Genomic DNA, 23038 nt, shown 5'->3' with positions numbered 1-23038 from the left:
CTAAAGCATTTTGTTTACAATATACAAGAAAAAAAATGAAGAAAAAAGCTGAAATACAGACATGAATTGTGTCAAATTCCACTTTTCCACTACATAGTCCCGCCTCGACTCAAGGTTCGTTTTCCATTACTATAGTACCTCCCCAACGTGGGCGGAGTCATCACTGTACGGCTGCCTGAAACTGTTGTGACTTAGTTTTATACGCGACAAACACAAACTAGTGACTTGTGCAGCAGTTGTCTTCGATGAACTGAATCATTAGAATCAGTTCATTAAAAAGATTAGTTCAGTACTTCCCGCATGACCAGAGCACAGACTCAGTCCGACAGTTACTGAACTGAACGGGTTGTGATTCGGCTCACGATTGCCGGCTTTCAGCAGTGCTGTCGCTAAATACACCAGACTCTTCTGTTAAATATTGAGATTTTAGACAATATTGTGCTATATGCTGGAGAGTAACCCATGTTTTCAGGCCATCCACTGCGGTCTGAAGACATCACATAGTATCGGCCCAGCTCGCTTGGAACCTCGCCAGAGCAGTTCCTAAAAATATCGCTCACGGAAAAGCAAAAAAAAAAACATGCTGTGGTGAGTCGAGTTGTGCCGGGACCATGTAGTGGAAAAGCAGCAAAATGTGTCCGTATGTGTCCCTGTCAACACAAACAAATCATTAAATGGGCCAAACCAAGAGTTTTGGGTAAAACTTCAATAGCAGCACAGATGTATGCCTTATTTTTTAAACTCATAATTAACACCGTCACACGCACACACACACACTGCTTAGAGCATGTGTGTGTGCGTGTGTAAAGCACAGACTGTAATCAGTTAATTAACATACCACCAGCTTTTACATTCTTTATTATTAAGAGTTCTACCGACATAGTAAAATAAGTTATACATCTGGCCATCAAATTACACATCGCTTTACAGTTTGTTCTAAATAAACAGCTTTGGGACATTCCTAAGATGCTAGAAGCTAAATATCTCTCCTTTTCTCCTCCGATTTTAAAAAAATAATTTCCACAGGAAATGACATTTAAAAAAAAGAAAAGAAATATTGCCCCTTAAAAAAAACATTGTTATGAATATTTCTTTAAAAGATAAATGAAAATGGTCTGGAATATAATATATTGTTATTGCACAATAAGAAAAGTGGTAACTCTTTAAACTTTATTGATTTTAGACATAATTACTTTAAGGAACATGGTTTTGTTTTTTATTAAACACTTTTAATATTTTTAAAATTTCGTAAGTGAAATATGAAAATAATTATGACCTTTGTTTGGACTGGATCAGGTTTGTTAAAGTGATGAGTTTGGGAGGGGGGGGGGGGGGGGGTAATGGTCGAGTCCTCTGCTGGAGCTGGTGGCGTTTTTTTTTAAGGCTGGACCGTGGCTGGTCTCGCTGAGTCCTGAGGAGCCTCCTGCTTCACATGCATGTCCTGGCCGGAGCTGCTGTGAGCGCCCGCTGAGTTCTGGAGGACATTGGGCGGGACTTGACCATAAGCGTCGCCAGCATATGCCGGTAGGGGATGGACACCTGGGGGCAGGTCCATTGGTGGGAAGGTGTGGTCACGTGGTCCTGGGAAGCGCATGTCAGGAGGGATGGGAGGACGTGGTCCAACAGGCCCACGGAGACCTAAAGAGGAAAAATAAAGGGAAATATTAGAGACGACACTGTGGCTGATGACACATACACAAATATGTTTCTAAAAACGGCGTATAAGGGCATGAATAAGGAAGGGAAACGTTGCATTACAGAATCACCTGGATTTATGTTGGTCGCACGTTTGCTGTTGGCTTTTCACGGCCATTTTGTCTTGCACCGGCTTCAACAACTCATGGAAATCACGATGCGTTCTAACCTGCACTTCCTTAATTTTGTGCAAGCAACAAGCTAATCCAATCCTCACATTGCCAGACTGTGTTGTGTTGGCTGTGTGTGTACCGATAAATTCTCACCAGGCTGTTTGTTTTGATATTATCTTACAATAAAAATAAATCGAAACATGTTTTCATGTAACCGGACTTTATAACTCAATAAAACACAACAAAACTGCATTTAAGACACTAACAGCTTGTGTTAATTCTTAAAAAAACAACAACACTCAAATCAATTAATTATCAAAATAGATTTAGTAATTGATAAATCGTTGCAGTCCTAGTGTGCACATACACATAATGTGAATTTTTAGGTTAAGTGCAAAGTGTTGATAAATCAAAAAGCTGAACATACCGTGTGGTGGAGGCATCGGTCTATAAAGATGAGACGGAGGGGGACGGAAATTTGGTGGAGGTGGACCTCGAGGATCCATAACATGGCCAGGGCCGAGTCTGGGCGGGAATGCATGTCCATTTGCAGGTCGAGGCCCGAAGTCTCCTCCCATTGGTCCAGGCAGAGGCATTCCTGGATGTCCGTTAATTGGTAATGGAAGAGGAGGTAGGTTTGGGTGCGGAGGACCAGGTGGCAGGTGGTAGGGACCAGGCCGTGGTGGTCTGTAAGGTCCGGGTGGTGGTAGACGTCCTGGAGGGAGTAGTGGGTCATGTGGAGGTCCCGGGAGCTTGGAGCCGGACGAGTCCCGGATTGGAGACACTATGAAGGATCCAGGTCCCTGAAGAAATACAGATGAATGCAGTGAATTTTGCTGTAGCGTCATGTGATTTCAAAGATGCTTTAAAATGTAAGTCATGCAGTGAAGAAGGTCCACAAACCACACAGTTTAGTCCCAACAGTGCATTTAGCCAAGACATGATCACATGACCAGTAACCACACACCATGATTTCTTTGACGAAAAATAAACCCACTTTCACAAATACTTGACCTTTGACACACATTCTAGCTTAAAAGGTCCAGTGTGTAACATTTAGGTGGATTTATTGGTAGAAATGGAATACGCTACCAATAAACATCTTTATATTAGTGTATGATGGCTTTAAAATTGAAAGAGTTTGGCAGTGCTTTCTTCCTGAAACCAGCCAGGAAATAAGAATATACGGAATAACCACTAGGGGGTGACTCAGTGGTTTGGCTCATTTCCCCATAGATTTCCATTCTAACTATTTACCACACGATTTGTAACATCAGCCACTGTGTCTCACGACAAGAGGTCAGATTCTGATGGGCAAAGTCAAAGCCGGTTGTCATTTTCAGAGCCTCAGTAAAAGCCTGATATAGAGCCCGCCATTTCGCTGCACCATGATTTTACAGCAGCCCGAGCAGACAAACCAGCCAGTGTTTTGGAGCAGAAACTTACGATGCAAATGTGCAAAAAATCCATCATCTTTTCTGCTAAGCGAAGGCCACCATAGTTCTCGTCACACACTGGACCTTAAAATTCAGTCTTGAATGAAAAGAACCTCTGTTTCTCTCAGTGCCGTGACAACATGTGAAACACACTCAGCCCAAAGAGTTAGGACGGCCCCAGTGAAGCAAAACGCTTTCAAAATCTCTGCCCAGCTTTGGGGATGATGGAGTGCATGGACTTCACACCGAGCACCTGAACTGGAAAACCTCAGTACTCACTGGCTCTGGACTCTCTGTGGAGGCCTCAGCCTGAGCCACTGCTTTAACCTGTGGATCTACTTCTTGTGTCTGTTTTAGAGCAAGGACAATCACAATGGACATGTGGATAGAAACTCTAGGTCTACAGATGAAAGACGAGAAGGTACAGTTAGCATATATGTGACTAGAAAATGACTTACAGATGTGTCCATGTTGGCGGGTGACGAGCTGCGAGGACCCATCATGTCTGACAGAAAAATAGCGGTGTTAAAAGTTAAAATTAAAAGCAACCGTGAAGGCTTACCCATCCCAGGGAGCAGACTTACCCATCCCAGGGATGTGTTTATTCTCGGCGTAGCGACCGTGGGGCTCTGATGGTGGTCGAGGCCCTGAGGGGAGAAGAAAACAAGATGTCGTCAAGAACAATAAGAAAGCTTGGCATTGTGTGGAGTTCTTTCCAGGAAATATCCAGTTGTAATACAAGGCAAGAAAAAAACAAACTATGAAGAGGGGGAAAAGAGTGATTATCAGTGGGAGGAACGAAGACTTGTGAATGAGTTTAAAGGCCATAAAAACTTTCAAATTGAATTTTCTTGTTTGCAACTGCTAACAAATGTTGTAACAAACAGAACAAAATACTGTAATTGATCAAATCATAATGATTATATATAGGGCTGAAGTGTTTTCAGGGCCTTTATAGACACAAATGGAAAATTTCAGTCATTTCATCTGCAAGAACAATATCTTGAAAAAGGAAAAATCTTCACATTCAAGAGAAGAAAAGGAAAAAGCAGGACAAGAAAAAGAGTTGTGGCAGAGGTATCAGGAAGATGCAGGACGACAAACACACTGGGGAGAAATAAACGGAATAAGAGATGGTTTTAAAGAGCTGAAAAGGACAGAATCAGGAGGGCAAAACAAAACAGATTATAGGCCAAAGGTTGAAGAAGAGGAGTGATGTCCAACTATGGTTCAAATCAAAAGAGAAAGGGCGGCTGATATAATCCACAGGGACTCACCATACGGGTCAATTCTTCGCCCCACAGGAGCCGACGGAGGGCGTCTAGGGCCCTCGATCATTATTGGGGGGGAAGGTGCTCCCCCACTGACAGGTGAAGGCCCATATGAATCACCTGTTGATATCAAACCAACCATTTATCTCAAAGGAGAAGACATACACATCGTCCCAGGTTCTCAGAGAAGGTCAAGTACATTGAAATGAGAAATGCTGAACTGTGATAAAGAATTATTTAGTCATAAATATAATACAAAACACAAAAGCAAACGCAGAATATTAGTAGAAAGCAACATTGTGACACCCAAGGCTCCACAGGAAGGGAACTATCCAAAAAAGAAAGCTGCAGAACAGTGTGTGTTTACCTTGGCGAGGACCTGCAGGTTGTCCAGAGTTCGGTCTGAAGAGAGAAGAGCGCCGATCGTTCAGCTGCGAGGATAGCACAGTGAGCCTGTGAATGAAAAACATTGAAATAAATCACACATAAAAGTCAGCTGTCGCAGGTGAAGCTGAACGATCACACAAAAGCCTCAAACACTGATATCTACAGTGTGTTTTTGGAAATTCTGACAATACTTACTTTTCATGGAGCTTGGACAATTCCAGTTTCTCTTGATTCAACGCTCTCTCTGCGTTGCGAGCGGTCACCTGGAGAGAATTTTAACATAAGTGATGTAAAACCATTATATTTAACTTTGTCAGCCGTCAATATGGATGTGTTGTATTTAGCGCATATGAACAAACTGTGTCCATCAATGCAAATTACCCAGTTTGAGTGAGTTTTGTTTTCTTGCTCCTTTATCTAAAACAAAAGGAAAGGCAAAGCAACAAGTCAGTCTTCAGGTACCTAAGACTGAATCATTTCAATATTGAAGAGGGTAACAAGAAGTCTACCTGCTCTTTGTAAACTTCCTCAGTCTTCTTCATCTGCTCCTCCATTTCACTGATGCGCTGCCTTAAAACTTTGACCTGCTCCTCTGCTTCCAGAGCTTTTCCTCCCACCTCAGACAGCATATTCTCTTTGCTGCGTCGCTCCAGCTCCTCCTTGGTTAGTCTCCTATGAAGACACAGAGACAACAGCAATACAGCTTAATCAATATTTTCACCATCATCGTTGTCGTCGTCATGACTGTAGCAACCGTGTACAACACTGATGAATTACTGCAGCAGGCTTCACTTACTGTTGGAGAGCATTTTCCTTTTGATGGTACATTTCAACCATGATTTCATTTTTCTGCTGCAGGATTTTGAACTGGTTCTCCACGTGGCTCTTCTCGCTTTTTAAAGTTGCAATGGCGTGTTCCAGCTCCTGGTGTTGCTCTTTGTAATTAAAAATAAATAAAATACATGTTTCATCAAAGACAGGGAGAGAACTGTATTCAAAGACATTTGTATATGTATGTATATATATATATACATACATATGTATATATATATATATATATATATATATATATATATATATATATATATATATATACATATACATATATATATATATATATATATATATATATATATATATATATATATACATATATACATATACATATACATATATAAAATTGTATATTATATGAAATAATAATAATTTCCCAACATACCTTCTAATCCCTTTCTAGACTTTTCTTCATTCAGGAGCTTAGACATGAAGCGATCACGCTCCTCTTCAACGACTGCAAGAGTGGTCTGGACCTGAGAATAAAGCAAACATGACAATTAAGAAAAACAAAACGACAACAGAACAACAGCATTACACAGGTTCATTACAGTGAGTTTTAATTGTTTTTGTGTCTTCTTACCCGAGAAACATCCATCATCTGTTTAATCCTGTTCTTTATGGCTGTTTTCTTATCTGTCAAATACAGAAACATGCAACTTTAGTTGTGTCAAAATTTGGATTATAATATTTGAAAAAGGTTTGAGTTTGATTTACCTGCTGCTCCATTGGTTAAAAGTTTGTTGTCACCTTTTTGTGAATCACAAGCATCCAAGTCTGCCAGAAGTTCAGACAGCACCTACATTTTTGTGTTGAATTGGGTAGACAGAGACAATAATTTATTGGCGATAAAGGACTGAAATGTACCAAGTAAAATAATGACAGAAAGAAAAAACCCCAGACTGACCTCTACATTGTGATCTTTGAGCACCAAAGAATCCTCCAGATCTTTCTGGGACTTATGATAGCTTTTAATCTGCTCACTCAGCTCCTTGTGTTTGTCCTCCCAGTCCTTAATAGTCACTTTAAGCTGTAAGAAGAAAATAGCATCAAAATGATTCCATTTCATTTAATTTTTTATAAGAGTTCTGAATCAACTCTTTTGCAAAAAACAAAATGTCAAATGAGTGAAATGTCTTTACTTGAAATAACACTATTTCAGTGTAACAGGAAAACAACAACAAAAATATCAGGTTGTCTCACCGTCTTGCTCTCGCCTTTTAGTGCCGAGTATTCTTTTTCAAGACATTTGCGCTGAACATTTCGGGCGTCTTCACGAATCTTGGCCTCATCCAGGAGAGCAGTAGTCTGTGGTAAAAAAGAAATATTTGAATGAGGTTAAAAGCTTAAAATAATCCTCAAATGTAATACAAACAACATTGTGAAAGGATGTCAAACCTTAGTGAGTGCATCCTGAATCTTTTTCCTGCTGAGCTGTAGCTTCTCGTTTGCCTTTTCCAGTTTCTCAATCTGTTACACAGAAATGTACACGTCATGAATTCAGAGAGGATGGATTCAATGATGGGTAAAAAGAGAGGAGGGGAAAAATTCAATTTTTTTACCCTGGTTTCATATTGCATTGAGTTTGACCGCTCTTCTTCAAGTAATATTGCAAATGTGTTCTTTTCCTCAGCGATCTGCTCATTGCGTGATTGTGCCTCCAAAACTTTACTCTGCAAAAAAATAGACAAACGTCACTTAACGTCCAGATTCAAAGTTCAATTATTAATTTTTAAAAACTCAATTAACAACAAAAACACTTACCTCCAGGTCTTGCATCCTTTTCACTGAACTACTAACCGTCTCCTTTGATTGCTTTTGGTTTTCCTTGAGTTGCTCAGTCTTTGCGAAAGAAAAAAAAAACAATTTAAGAAATGATAATTTTATCAAAAGTAGCTCAAAGACGTTTGATAACTTTTACTTCTGGCTCACCTGCTTCTGGAGTTCAGACATTTTTGTGAGAGCATCGTTTTTCTCTTTCACAAGGGCCTGCATTTGCTCTGTGAACCTTTTTTCATCCACTGTTCCAAATTAACATGATGCACACAGTCAGTTTCACATAAATGCAATAGTGTAAATAATCATGCGTGTGTATGTGTTTGGGGGGGTGCTTGGCTTACCAAGGTATTCTTTCTTCTTTACCTAAAAAGATTTTGAAACAAAATAAGTACACCATATAAACATAGTTTATAACTGTCACTGTATCAATTAAGTGTAGTGTGATAGTGAGTAGTGTCCATGTTATCTAGACTGTAATAAATTAATTTGCATTCAAGACAAGGTAGAACAACTAACGATTAAATCTGAGCTAATTCAAATACTTCCAATCATGCATTTTCATTCGCTTGATTGACTGAGAAATTATAACACAAATTTTGAGCACAGACTAGATCAGCAATATCACAATGCTTACCTCAAACACTGTCCTCCAAAAGAAGAGGGCAATGGTTATCACCCCAGCTAAAGCAGTGATGACGACTGCTTGCCAAGGACAGCCATACAAGGTTTCTCCTGGTTTCCACTCTTCTGGCAAAAGTGAAATTATCTAGAAAAACAGTCACAGTCACAATGTTTAAGCATTTTAGAATCAGGAGGAATGAAAGGTTGGTTAAAGGGTTTAATGCAAAATGCTGATTTATAAGTCACAACAACAGATAGAAGAAAAAAATGAATGTGATTATATCATGATTAAAACTACATTTAATTATGATATGCCTTGAGATTGAAACAGAAGACAAAATATATTTAAATTATATACTATAACTATTGAGCTGTGGCGATTGAACGACCTCCAACTATTTTGACAATCGATTTAAGTGTTTTCTCAAATTTTACAGCTTCTTAAATGTTAAGTTTTTCTGGTTTAAATGCATCATATAACAAAAAAAAAATCATTACAACTGCATGTGCTTGTCTTGTGGACGAAAGACATTTGAGAAAATCATCGTTTCAAGGTTTAGGAAACACCAATCAACATTTTCTGAGATTTTATTTAACCAAACAAAAGTTGCAGCCCTAATAACAATAAGACACTTCATCAACGCTGCAAACTCTGACTGCAACATTTACATACTGAGATATTGTGTATTCATTAGCTTGCATCTAAAGGATTACTGATTGATTACTGTATTCCCACCACCAAGCAGACAGAGATATCAGTGCATAAAACAACAATGACATCAAGTACTGCATACACCAAACTATGTCCTCATGCCACAACCAGGTCAGCGCTTTAATCTAATTGATAGAATGAAACACAGGAACAGCTTTAAAAGAACAAGAAAGACTGAACCAACCAGCTCATTAAATATATTTCCTGCCAGAATCACAATCATTACAACAGCCAACAAGTATTAAGGAGTTGCTGCAACACAGTGCTTTATCATCAAGACACCCAAGATACACAACTACAGACCAGATGTGTATACAGTTTAATCTGTCATTAAATGTTTGCAGTCAAAACACCCAAGTATTAAAAAAAAAAGTATTAAAACCCAAGTCAGATGAAATCATGACAACACTGAGCCACTGAAGAATGATATATTTACAGTGCAGTCATGAACTCTGTGCACAGCTCCAACCACAAAGAAACCTTTGAACTGAGCATGTGGCAAAGCAGACTGCAACAAACAAATAAATTGTAATACACCACAAGCATTGGCGATTGACACGTTGTCGTTAACCTTTTGTCAGTTAGTTGAACAACACTGAATTGTGTAATCCAATGTACTTTACACAATTTGACTGTTTAAAGTACCTTTGTTTGCGTCATTGCATTAAATGTACTATACAATTTGTATTATTATTAGTTGTAGAAAAAGTGTTATTTCAAAGTCTACGTTTCAATATAGCAAAGACACTAGGATGTTGTTTATTGGTAATAAAACTAATCTACACAGAAACTAAATACTTAACAAAATACTGACAGGCAATTTTAGAGAGATATACAAGAGATAAACACAAGCTAAGTAAATCGGTAATAATAAGTCCAGTAATTCGGATGAAATCACAATTACAATCTATGTGAATCAGCCATATGCAGCCAAGCTGATTAACACGTCAGCAGACCACTTTAGCATAATAAACACTCTGGGGCTAATATGTTCCGGTTTCCCACTTACATGTTGTAGTTGCTTTATATAGAACACGTAAAAGTAATCCAGCTCCATTACAGGTTGGGGCGATGCGTCAATATCCATTTCTTCAAGTGTTTGATAGAAAAACGGAACTAGCCCGAATAACGTTATGCTAGTTTGACAGGATACTAGCCAGCTTGATAGCCTGTAGCACGCTAGCTATCCCAAAATGTAAACCACTGTTGGGTTAAGGACAGAGTAACGCCGCAAGATGAGTGGAAAATACAAACAAAAACATTGACAACGTGTGGTAGTCGAAATCGGTGGTATATATAACGTGTTGGCAACAACAGCCGGCAAACTGAAATTCAAGACTTGCCGTCGAATTCCATTAACTGTCAACAGCAAGCCGGACACCTTAGCTTAGCTAAAGGCTATACTGTGTGAGCAACGACGTGAGAAGGAGAAGCGATTGTAAGGCTGCGTTGATTCCAGAGTTCGTTGTACGTGTTCCGTTTAAGTCTCATAATGACGAACCAGTCCACTCCGAATCGATTGAAGAGCCACCGGCAGCGCTAGTGACTGCTCACAACTGGCTGTGATGAACCGGTGGATTGTACTTCAGCCCCCAGTCAACAAAACAAGTGTGGCGTTCAGGAAACATCGGAAATACCGTGCTGTTCCCAAACAAACCTTCCTACGTACTTAAACGGGAGTAGGAATCATACTTGGGTTTTGCTCTTACTTTCTACTTTAAAAAAACATATTTTTTGTAGTCTGTGATTAACAACGGAACCAGGGTGTCAAACACTAGTTGATAGCTGGGAATATAATGCAACAAGGTACAGATGTTCAAATACAAATTGCAGGTACATTTGATTTAAGAAAATGTTTTGCAGGACTTTTGTTTACTTCTTAAGCTACTTAGAACTACACTAGGAACACAAGTAGAGGAAGTGTCCCCACACAGGTCATTGCACTCCCATATCTCACAAGAATCACAAAAAAAAAACACCCATCAAAATCAAATACTTTCTTCCTTGGGTCACAACCCCAGACATTTCCCTCCAAATATGTCCCTTCACATACAGGCAAACATTATCCACAAACATATCCTCCTAGAGTCTGACACAAAACAACCACTAGTTTAAGCATTTTTCTGCTTTTCTAATTCTATGGATTGATTGAAATGTTTGCAGTATACTTCCTCTGACTTACCACGATGGTCCAATCTGCAATTTTACTTTTGATCATGGAAAGGATGCAGCCCATGTGAACAACTCCATCTGAGAATAATCCCACTTCTACTTCATGAACTTCAGACACTGATTCCATGGAGTCCAAAGATTCTGGAGAAACACATTTGACTTATTTGTACATTTTAGACAAAAGGAAAATTCAAGTCTGGTTGTCTCATACTCCAAGACAGAAATCTGGCCCTGGGATTGAACTATCTATTTTTAGCATTATGTTAATATAACAAATCGAACATACTCAAAACAATTTGACATCATTATATCACAAATAGTGTGGATTTAGCCTTTAACAAAAAATATTCTTCACTCATGCAATTTATATTACCAACCTGAAAGTGAGTGCTCCACCTCAACACCAAGGCCCACATCTAAAGGTTTTTCCAGAGTGGCTTGTGGGACCTTCTGTATCTCATCTGTTTCACTGAATTCCATCTTATTTTCCTTGTTTTTATTAAAATGTCCACTGTCCTCTTCCACACTGACATCTGGTCCAGGGTGTACTTCATCCAGAACTACCTCTTCCTCCTCCTCTTTTGTCTCTGTTGGCTTTTCCTCATCTGTTATTGTGGTGTTGTCTTCACTTTCTGTCTCAGGGATGACATCAACTTCGTCTCCTTCAACAATGTGGGGCATTTCTTCATTAGCCCTTAATTCATACTTACCTAGAATGCAAATAATGAAAAGTAAAATTGGTTTAGCAGGAAACTTGGAAATATGTAGGTTAACGATGGATTTATTTGAGCAGAATTCATTTGTATACTTTTTTAGAATTCAACATAGAATGAAAAGAAAAGAACACTGAAATCTAAGTTTAGCAACATCTTGAACAGTCACCGTCTGCAGCCAACCTCCAGTAAAAGTAATCTGTAATTGACCTATAAATTCATGTTGTGTAGGTCAATAACTGATTCACGTGAGTTGGACTTTTCAAATTAATATTTTCTACTTTGTGATTACATATGAAGACAGTTGTCTACTAAATTGTGTACTAAATTCTGCCCGAGGTTATCTAATTACAAACGCAGGTGAAATGTCAGGCACAGGACACTGTGCATATGGTTGTATCAAATGGCTGACACTACATATTAACTGCCACACTATGGGAGGCCACTTGTTCAATTTTGCAGTAAGTTAAATGCACTCAAATAGATGATGTCGAATTTCATTTCAGAAATTTTTTCTTAAGTCCAAAAGGGTCAGGTGTCAAACTAAGTAGTCCAATCACCTTCACTGACTTCACAACCAGACATATATGGCTTGTGTATCTTGTTGTTCTAGCAAAGGCTGCAGTTCACTCTTGGCAGGGATGTGAAATCCTATTCCAAATGGTCACTGAGGACAGTTTCAGTTGCCAGGTGTGAACTGTAATTACTTCAATATGGATGAGGACACAACCTGGATATATGAGGAAACAAGATGTTGGACTGATAGAAAATCTAAATTGGCTTTTGAGTAATAAGGTGGCACAAAATACCTGACCCATATTAACTGTTAAAACAGAATATAAAAATCAGGTGCAACCATTAAAAAGAGTCAAACAGTGATATAAATGATTACAAAATTTCAAACCTACCCTGATCAATATTAGAATGATTTACTGTTGTTAAAGGTGTGCTGTCACTGGCTGTTGAGTACTTCTGACGCAGACTGAATGCACACTCCTGGAAGTCGTCCAGTATTTGTGTCTCCTCATCCAAACTGCTTGTGTCCACATGGTCGTAGTCCCGCTTCATGTTATGGCTGTCCAGCATCTTCTCGACCTCATCTAAGATGGTGTTTTCCGAGGCTTCCAGGATGCCCTCGAGTGCAGTTTCAATTTCTTGCGTCGTGCCACTGTGTAACAGACGGGTCGACTGCAACTCTACGTCAAGATCAGAGAACATGGCCTCCAATTTGTAGAGATTTTTCAGACCCAGAAGCCTTTGGATCCTTTCCATGCCTTCTGCTGTGAAGTGGTCTCGCAGCAGAGTAAGTCTCATCACGCTATCACTATATTCGGGCTCTAGAGTTGACACAGTGGGCTGGGTTTCAGTTTCAAGAGCAGGTATGTCAGGGTCTGTATTATTTGATTGTGAGTACAAAAGTGCATTTTCATCTTCAAGTAACTCGTCTTTCTTTAGATTGTTTTCTTCCACAAGCTCTGTATCTTTCTCCTCTATATGTGGTTCATCATGAATCTTTGGACCCACAACATAAGAATCGGTCATTAAATTGTCACTTGCTTGATCAGATAGGTGGTCCTCTAATGTCTCTTTGTCATCTTGAACATCTAAATTGTTTCCATGCTCCTCTTTAGAAAATGTTTCCTGATGTGGTTCAGTTTCTGTACCGACTAATACAGAATCTGTCACAATCTTGTTTTCTTCAAATTCATTGTCTAAATCCTCTTTATTCTCCATTGAAATGCTACTCTCCTCTATATCTGCATTGTCATCATTGACTTCTGAATCTTCGTATAACTCCCCTTCTTCTTCGTGCTCTACAGGTTTAGCTGTTTCAAGATGGTCTTGAGGAACATTCTCTTTTGCATATTCAGTTGTTAGCGGTTCTTCTTCTATTTCATCTTGCTCATCATCTTCATCTTCCTCTGAACTAAAATCTAGTGACATCCTCCCTCCCCCAGTGACGACTGAAAAAACCTTATCTTCAATGCATGTCCACATGTTCTTCTCCTCCTCAGGTGCTGGAGCGTTTGTGGCTTCTTCAGAGAAAGACAATAACAGAGTGTCTTTGATGGCATCAACATTTTCCTCGGGGAGATTGTCGACATCTTTGTTGTCCTTCTCTTCATATGGTGTAACCTTCTTAGTGACATCTTCATTCGTTACGACTGCATCAAAAGTTGTTCCAACTGTAGTTTTTAACTCAAGCATTTGTGGTGTTGTCCACATGTTCTTCTCCTCTGCTGTTTGTGATGTATGATCCTGTGTTTCTGGATGAGCCTCATGCTGTACAGGGGAATCTGATGCTGGAGTGTTTGTGGCTTCTTCAGAGAAAGACAACAATGGAGTGTCTTTTATGACATCAGTGTTTTCCTCAGGGAGATTTTCCACATCTTTGCTTTCCTCCTCTTCATATGGTGTTACCTTCTTAGTGACAACTTCCTCAGTAATGACTGCATCAAAAGTTGTTCCAACGGTAGTTTTAAACTCGGGCATTTGTGGTGTTGTCCACATGTTCTTCTCCTCTGCTGTTTGTGATGCATCATCCTGTGTCTCTGGATGAGCCTCATGCTGTGCAGGGGAATCTGATGCTGGAGTGTTGGTGGCTTCTTCAGAGAAAGACAATAACCGAGTGTCTTTTATGTCATCAATGTTTTCCTCAGGGAGATTTTCCACATCTTCGCTTTCATCCTCATCAAATGGTGTAACCTTCTTAGTGACATCTTCCTCAGTAATGACCGCATCAAAAGTTGTTCCAATAGTTGTTTTCAACTCAGGCATTTGTGGTGTTTTCCACATGTTCTTCTCCTCTGCTGTATGTAGTGTATGATCCTGTGTTTTTGTAGGGGAATCAAATGTTGTTTCTATGGCTTCTTCAGAGAAAGACAATAATGGCGTGCCCTTTATGACATCAACATCGTCTTCAGGGAGATTGTCCACATCTTTGCTTTCCTCCTCTTCATATGGTGTAACTTTATTCGTGACATCGTCATTAGTTATGACTGCGTCATAAGTATTTCCAAAAGTAGTTTTCAACTCAGGGATTTGTGGTGTTGTCCACACATTCTTCTCCTCTGCTGATTGTAGTGTATCATCCTGTGTTTCTGGAGGAGCCTCATGCTGAGTAGGGGAATCAGATACTGGGGTGTTTGTGGATTTTTCAGAGAAAGACAATAACGGAGTGTTTAGGACATCAGCATCGTCTTCAGGGTGATTTTCCGCATCTTTGCTTTCCTCCTCTTCATATGGTGTAACTTTATTAGTGACATCCTCATCAGTCAAGACTGCATCAAACGTTGTTCCAATAGTAGTTTCCATCTCTGGAATTGGACTTCCTTTAGAAGTTAAGACAGTTTCATTTTCTGAAGTAAACTCCTCTTCCTTTTCCCCAAAATCAGATATAACTGAGGAATCTGACTGCACTGCATCTACAGAAGGTGATTCAGTTTCTTCATCAAGTTCAGGTAACAAGGCATTTTGATCATCTTGGATATAATCAAGACCCTCTGACGTAACTTGATGCAGTGTTTCTTTCTCATTGTCCTCTGCCACTTGGATGTGGTCAGGGGTTTCATTGTTTTCACTATCATTCTCCTTTTCTGACGTGCCTAAGAGAAAATCTATGTCATAATTGTTAAACTTATCAAATCCAGTGTCAAAACACACAAAATCGGTTTCCTGGAAAAAAAAGCAGACACAAAAATATGCATTAGAATAAATGTTTACTGTTTAACAGCCCAAATGAACTCAATTATTTAGTGATGTATTTTCATACCTCTGTTGGAACTTCTAGCTCTTTGTCAGTATATCGGTGGTTAACTGCAATAAGATCACTTGGGAAATAGCCAAAGTTACTTCCAACCTATAAACACAAACAAAAAAGGAACATATTAAGGATCATAATTTTAAAAAACAACTCAGAGATGATTCAGAACTGCTTGACTTAAGAAATTGTAACTTGTACTTACACTTCCAGCCCACATATCAGCCCTTCTACCTGCTAGTTTGTAGTACACATAGATAGTTTCTGATTTCTTAAATGACAAGAATCGACAATCTGGTCCTGAGAAATCTTGCACTGCTTTCCCCCGACACAGAAGCACTGAGAGAGAAAAAAAAGTTATACCCAAAAGTTAAAACCGGCAGACAGATGCACACATAATATTGTAGGTTTGCAACAGGTTAGTTTCATAACTATTTTGTTATTTCATCAACAATTATGATGAACATTTGGTCCATGTATTATCAGAGAAAAATACGACTCAAGATTTTGCTAAGACACACCGACATGTCTCCACTTGTCTAACCACCGCTACAAATCCAAAAAGCATTTGGTGTTATGTAAAAACAAAACAAGCAACATACAACATACATTTCAAAAAGCTGTAACCAATGTACCTTCCAACATTCTTAAAACTGATTAAATTGAGCGATAGCTTATCAAAATGAATTTGGAATTGTTATCAGCGCTGATACTGCTCTTTCAAACACACAAACACAAAATGACAATAAACTCATGCGAGTTGAGGTAATAATTACTTGATTACTGATCACTTACTAAGTCTTAACACTTAAGGCCAACAATCATTTTGAGGTTTTGTGAAAACCGATCAACATTTTAGACAATTTTATGATTTATTTTGTAATACAACTAATCAAGAAAAAAACTAGGCACATTAAATTATACTTAAAATAACTGCTAGTTGCAGCCCTAGTGGTGGCAAACAAGAGGTTTCCTCATCAGCATTGTCTAAATTACATATCAATGCTTGTAATTAGACAATAAATACAAACCTTTAAATGACATTTGCTCCTTTTACTTACTGCATCATCTACTAAAGACTGCTCGAATGTGAAACCAACTTTACCTGGTGATATGACACCAGTGTGGCATGTTTCTTTTCACACAAACACTTCACGTTGTAAGGTAGAGGAATTGTATCCCCTTGGGCCAAGTTGTTAAAACGTTGCAACGTCAACTGGAATGTAAACACAGTTAGAGCTAGCTGAACAGCTTTTGACTTTTATTTTTTTAAGAGTTTGCTACGCTGAGAGCAAAGTCTAATTGATTCTGTGTGTCAAGTAACATCGTGATATATTAGAAATGTAACAACCAAAGCCAATGGAGCTAGCAACCGAGCTACCACCGTTACCTATGTTTTTCTACATTAACATTAGCACACAAACCGGCCGGTGGCTAATTAGCCGCTAACACCAGCCCCCACTATCCATGTAGCAAAGGCAGGCCGAAGCCACCAGGCAACCAGCCAACACAGGCTGCGTTTGAGCAATAACCTTCCCTGGCAATTACTAATTACAGCTTGTCTTATTAAATACGAGCAGCGCACAGGTACACAGCATCACAACAGCGGCATCATGTTATCTAAGTCGCCACATATCGACCGGCAACAGGTCAGGAGATAAGGCGCAGTTTATGGCTAGCTGTATTAGGATGAGGGGGGAGATGCATCCTTGGAAGTCCTGGTGAGCTTTCTTACAACAAGCCAGAAAAACTTACTGCTGCACTCCTCATCGGCGCATCTTTTAAGGTCGGAAAACCTTTTCTCCAAGGCCGCTGTTGAAATAAAATTAAATAAAAGTAATAAAAAGCCTTGTCGGTAAAAGTGTTTTGCTGCCATGCTGGCAATTTTTGTTGATGGTGTCGGTTTCAGCAGCTGGAGCTGGAGCATGAGCAGTGGGTAAGAGGAGCCGACACGTCAGCACATGAGATCCGGCTGGGTGTAGTTCATCAGGCACGGATGTTCTGATGGTGAAAATAGGAAATAGCAGTAAGAATATGATATTTTATGTTTATTTGACAGACAAGTGCTGTAAATCCGGGGCCAATGCAACACTCCTTACTCCAAATTGGGAACTTTGAAAACCATGAAGCTTCTTTTTTTCACGTTGTTGATTTAAATCTCAACATGGTAAACCCATGCATCCCACGGGATTTACACCATAAATCACTGTATGTATTAACATTACACAAGTTATGACAGTATTAAGTACATTTAATATTATTATTTCCACAGATAAATCACATAAAAGTGTATAGAAAACACAAAAAATAGATACAAGATTCAAATAAAATAAACAATGAAAAACAAAAAGAAATATGTTGAATAAAAAGGTAAGAACATACGTTTATGCAATGGACTATGGGAACTTATTCATATCCCCACAATAACCCACATCTTAATGGCGTCTGATCAGCATAAACATACAGCCAGTTTCATTAAGTATTTATTTACTTTGAATGCTTAAAAATTTAAATTTTGTATCATATTGTGATTGTTTTCTTCGGATAATTATTACTTTTTTTAATTTTACATAATAATAGGAATGTAATAATGGTCATAATAACAGTTATCATACTGATAATAACAACAGCAATGATAATTGCCTCTACTTCTTCTTCTGCAGGCTGTACACTGCGCGGTGTAATGCTGCCCCCTACAGTTCGAAGTTATTCTCGCATTTAGAAGTTGTCCACAGGCCCCGCCTCTTCCGACTAAATGAACCAATAAACGCGTAGCTTTTCTCTGCACTTCCTTGGTCAGCGATCACACAACACGGACGTTACAGGAGGAACATGTGGGAGGTTCCGCACACAGTCTACATGCTTTTTTAAAAAACTTTTGAGTCATTATCTGAGCAACCTCTGCGTATTTTATTTATACACTTACCCGATTTGTCGTTGGCACATTCGGCTAACAAAACAGGTAGGACCCCATCTAACGTTTGTAGCCTGCAGCTTACGTGTCTCATAGTATATAATTATCTGTTATAGATGCGTATTTGTAGGCAGCCATGTTATGTTTATGTTAAACTAAGCTACCAACGCTTTGAGTTTGAAATGTTACGAATGTTGCCTGCTACAACTTTATTACAAATTAATTAGCCATTGCTAACTATCAGCACCAGTTAAAAATGTCAAAAAGCAGGTATTCATGTGAGCAGTGAAAGACAATATAGTGGCTGCATGTTCTAGGGTTCAGTTCATTGAAATCATTTAAAGTGTGTAAATTAAAAAAAAAATAAAATTCAAGGCACTTGAAAGTTTTTGAAAATCACCCTAAATAAACATGGGACAATTGAAAGCGCTTGGATTTTGTGCAGAAAGAAGTTCAGTTGACATTTAGGTAAATGTCTCTCTCCGCTGATTATTTGAGATTCCATGCAGAGCAATATGCAAAACAATGAACTTTAAGCAAGAGAGAACAAATGATATGATGCCCGGGCTCTGTCTCACCAAAGACAAGATCCAAGTACAATCGCTTGTTCAGATACAGAGCATACTGCAAGTGAATAAAAGTGGACGCCATGGGCAAAGTAGCTCTTACAAGTTGCCCTCCCACCTTAAGCTGTGTTAGCAGAACCAAACACTTCTATACTGCTATACTGTATGATTGACAAATTAATCACAGTACCAATTCTTATTAACAAAGAGTTATTATTCTTTTGCTGGGCCAAAATAATAATCTCTAACAAAACAATCCATATGTGGGTTCTGGCTCAGTCCCTGAGAATGGCTGATACATTAAAAATGTTGTCAGAGTGAAATGTAAATCTCTGCAAGATGTTTACTAATGTAAAAATCTGACTTTTTACTGCAGCTACCTTCAAAGTTTTGTAAGACAGGGTGTCTTTTTTGTTCCTGAAGGTGAAAGTCATACATCACACTGATTGCTGTACCGAGTATGGATGACATTGATAGAGAGCTGGAGTGTCTTCAGGACTCGGATGACGACAGTGACATCTCTGCTAAAGGACGGAAAAAACCCAGGCTTTCTCTGGGTAATCCTATGCCTGGTGGTGAGTTATACTCCTCTCACGTACATACAGAGTTCTGTTCACAACATAGACCAGTTAAATGTTGTATATGTTTGGCTTTGATCAGATGCAATCGCTCCATTGATCATTACAAGAGAGGACTGAGAAGGTCAGAATGTTCAGCTATGTTTATACTTTCAGAGACATCAAGGGAAACGGGGTTTCATCAGAGTACTCGTGTCTGTCTGGAGCACATCAGAGAAGCTATGCTGCACCATAGATGGCAAGAGGCAGCAGAATATATGGCATTTTACCCCCAAGTGTTAGAAGACCTAGATGAAGGCTCCACACCTAAGTATAAAGAGGTCTGTGTGTAATTAAGTTCAAGGAGGTACTGATATGCATGTTTGCCATTCACATGACATGACATTCGCCCCGTCTTTGTAGATTATTTGGAGACTCAGCACCGAGATCCTTCACCATCACCCCAACTCAACCCTGGAGGACTACAACAACATCTATGAACGAATGAAACATGCAGGAGTTAAGCATTACCTGATGGTACGTTATTTACTGTACATCTGCTCATAGCACAGTTTTCACACACAGTTTCTTTTATCGTCCTTGACACCCATCATTTGCATTGTCAGATCAGTCTGGAACATGCCTTCCACCTGCTACTCCACGGTCACATCGAAGACGCAAAGCTTCAGTTTTCTGCCTGTGGAAGTTGGAGGTATGGGAACAACGTGGCTCACTATCAGGCGACTAAACTGATCCAGGCTTACAGGAGTTTGCTGGATTATGTCACCTGGTGCGACAAAAAGCATACACACTCCTACACTGGTAAGGCAATACATAGCTCAACACCCTCACACATCTTGGCATCTATTATTGATTTGTATCACTTACACTCGACCAAGGCAATGTTTCATGTAATGTTATACTGCCACCTAGAGGGCAGACCCAGAAGTTAAAGGAACTTTATAGGGGACTATGTTTGAAAAACTTTACTTGTCTATGTGCATTCTTTTTGCCCTCAAGTGGGTTTTGGATTGTTTTCATCAAAATAGTTTACTCCTCTTTTTGTTTATTTGTTTACTTATTATGATCTTAAAGCACGGCTTGTCTTCCTGTTGTTTTTTTGTTGTTTTGATTTTTGGCTGATTATTTTCAGTCGATCAAGACGACAGTGTCAGCCGAGAGATGAGTAAGTACTTCAGACATGCATCTGCGAATCTTAAGGAGATTGTGAAATACCCCGGTGTCTGGGATCCCTTCATACTGAGTTACGTTGAGGTAAACATACAGTATTTCCCCAACTGTCTGATGAACTAAAAATGAGTACATTCATAACGACATGTTTTACATTAATCATCTCATGTGAGTGAACAATAGGAGGGTTTAGCCCAAAAACCATGCTACTATACATTTTGACAGTCTCACACTGCTGTGAACGAACACGTCGAGAAATTAGCTTTTTGCCAAATAATGTTATCATGTTGTAATTCCGCCTCACTGTGCTTCTTTATTCCTCACAGATGCTGGAGTTCTATGAGGATTACGACACGGCTTTGAAGGTCCTGAATGACTACGCCTATGACAACAGCTTCCCACCCAATCCCAACGCCCACGTCTATCTGTACCAGTATTTAAAGCGGCGCGATGCTTCAAAAAAGAGACTGGCGAAAGTGTTGAAGGTGCAAATTAAAATGAATGTCACTATATTTATTTAAATAATCACAGGAGAAACTGCACGTTTCGGCTTGTATCTTTTAAAACTGTACTTACTTCTGTGCTTCAGATCCTCCGTGCGTTGGTCCCAAGCCATGAGTTGATGTTGGAGTACAGTTCTCTCCTGCTTCAGTCTGGTAAAAGCAGATTAAAATTCAGAACCCATCGCTCACAATCTTATCAGTTAATTCATTTTTAAGAATGTTATCATCTGATTGGATCCATTATTTGTTTTTCCCCTTTAGAAAAAATAACTGATGTCCATAAAGCTTTAGGAATCGTTTTGGACATGTTGGACTTTGCCTGCTGGAGAAACAACCTGGACGTGTGGAAGCGCTTAAAGGCCGTCATTCAGCAATTACAGTGTACAGAGTACGTAAACTAATGTTCGTGTAACTGGAGGTTCTGATTAAATATTTAACGGATGCTGTTAACGCCCGTTCTTGTGTGTATTAATACACACAGAGAGAACTGGAAGACGCTTGTCCTTGACACAATGTCTGGAAGGAAAGACTGGTGGCCAGTGCTGCATTTTACGAGCTTCCATGCCAGCAAAGACTCCGTAAATCCAGAGCTGATGGAGGTGAAAGCATCGCTGAAGAGAGTCCTCTGTCCAGGTAACCGGACCTTGCATTTTGACAAAAGTAGCATTTCTAACGTGCATAAAATATGATCAGCTTCTTATTAAAATCCAATTTGTTAAATAGCCACAAAATATTGGCAGGTATTTTATTAGCTTCTGTGGTTCATGATGTCTTTTTTAAACTCTTTATTTAGTTTTGTTTGTTGAGAAAAGAACAACGGAAGAGGAAAAGAGAAAAACGTGGGGCAGAAATTCTAATTGTAAGAGCACTGTCCACGTCTGGGAATAGTGTCCTTTCCTCCAGTTTTATTCAAAGTCAAATGTAATTTTCTCCATTGTGTAAATCTCTTCGTAATGTCCATCCATTGCCTTAATTCGGGAGCATCACTTTTTAACCAATTCCTGGTAATGGCCCTCTTAGTAGCCACATTCATTATTTTGAAGAGGCACCCGTCTTCTTTCAATCCCAGATAAAGAACCCCGAGGGTCCCTGGGAACCTTAATAATTTAAGATGCTCTCCAAAAGTCTAATAATGTCATCTCCAGAAAGGTTTTAGTAGTAGTTGTTGCAGTAGTACCATAAGATATGAGAGTGATTGGCTCCGCTGCCTCCAATCTGTTCACTTTAAATTTTGAGGTGTGACAAAGAAATTCTGGATCTGTGGCTCACAAATAGATTTGTCTTTGTTGATTAGTGAGATATTTTGAGATCCACACAGGTTCTAACATTTTTGCCTCGGTACATAAGACACTGAGATGTGATAGACCTCTTTAATGTCAGTTCATCGATTTCTCTCTTTCTATAGATACACTTCTGAAGTACACTGCTGAAGGAGGAACCAGTACAGAGTGGACATTAGGAGGGAAGAGGAAGCACTGAGTGTTGCTGAAGTAATGACAAAGAAAGGACAAACTCATAATGGACAAGAACCTTCAAATATCTGCTCTTCACATGAAGGGGATCTCTTTCCTTTTTTGTGTGCGTTTCCAAAGGCAGAAATTAACATACATACATATTATTGTGAAATAATGATGTAAGGTCATTATAGCTGTGAAAATATATATATAACCATGAGTTTTATCATGAAGACACAAGCTGCGTCGTCCACTGTGTGGAGCTGTTGATCTGTGTGTCTTCAGTAAGCAGCTGTGGGACATGCGATCACCTGATTTTTGACAGAAACTGAAAATTATACAGCTCTGTATCTGCATATA

General features: G+C 39.2%; 2 protein-coding genes across 5 annotated transcripts; one reads left to right on the top strand and one right to left on the bottom strand.

Moving 5' to 3' along the window:
- Window positions 1–841: 841 nt before the first annotated feature.
- On the bottom strand, window positions 842–19562 carry mia3 (MIA SH3 domain ER export factor 3). 3 transcript variants are annotated; one of them, XM_058614099.1, is made up of 29 exons: window positions 19429–19562; window positions 17249–17494; window positions 15699–15832; window positions 15506–15592; window positions 12642–15408; window positions 11398–11730; window positions 11031–11161; window positions 8150–8281; window positions 7857–7878; window positions 7669–7757; window positions 7501–7578; window positions 7299–7409; window positions 7135–7206; window positions 6940–7044; window positions 6644–6766; window positions 6454–6535; window positions 6320–6372; window positions 6122–6212; window positions 5699–5837; window positions 5412–5574; window positions 5284–5319; window positions 5098–5165; window positions 4883–4968; window positions 4522–4635; window positions 3829–3891; window positions 3703–3749; window positions 3524–3592; window positions 2236–2611; window positions 842–1638 (listed from the first exon to the last, which is right to left on the bottom strand). In XM_058614099.1, the coding sequence occupies exons 2-29, from the start codon at window positions 17418–17420 to the stop codon at window positions 1379–1381; spliced, it is 6003 nt and encodes a 2000-aa protein (XP_058470082.1). In that variant the 5' UTR covers window positions 17421–17494; window positions 19429–19562; the 3' UTR covers window positions 842–1378. The 3 variants fall into 3 exon arrangements, with proteins under 3 accessions (XP_058470082.1, XP_058470084.1, XP_058470083.1); XM_058614101.1 differs by lacking the exons at window positions 4522–4635; window positions 19429–19562 and having other exon boundaries at window positions 17249–17472; XM_058614100.1 differs by lacking the exons at window positions 3524–3592; window positions 19429–19562 and having other exon boundaries at window positions 17249–17471.
- On the top strand, window positions 18275–23038 carry taf1a (TATA box binding protein (TBP)-associated factor, RNA polymerase I, A). Of its 2 annotated transcripts, none has more exons than XM_058614103.1 (11): window positions 18275–18455; window positions 19350–19548; window positions 19708–19871; window positions 19954–20067; window positions 20157–20352; window positions 20684–20805; window positions 21048–21206; window positions 21311–21377; window positions 21486–21612; window positions 21706–21857; window positions 22630–23038. In XM_058614103.1, the coding sequence occupies exons 2-11, from the start codon at window positions 19434–19436 to the stop codon at window positions 22701–22703; spliced, it is 1290 nt and encodes a 429-aa protein (XP_058470086.1). In that variant the 5' UTR covers window positions 18275–18455; window positions 19350–19433; the 3' UTR covers window positions 22704–23038. The 2 variants fall into 2 exon arrangements, with proteins under 2 accessions (XP_058470086.1, XP_058470085.1); XM_058614102.1 differs by having other exon boundaries at window positions 18276–18455; window positions 19397–19548.

This window comes from Solea solea, chromosome 17, assembly GCF_958295425.1.
Source record: "Solea solea chromosome 17, fSolSol10.1, whole genome shotgun sequence".
Classification (NCBI taxonomy): Eukaryota; Metazoa; Chordata; class Actinopteri; order Pleuronectiformes; family Soleidae; genus Solea; species Solea solea.
Note: the sequence above shows the minus strand (reverse complement) of the source record. Positions and strands in the feature narration are given on the sequence as shown.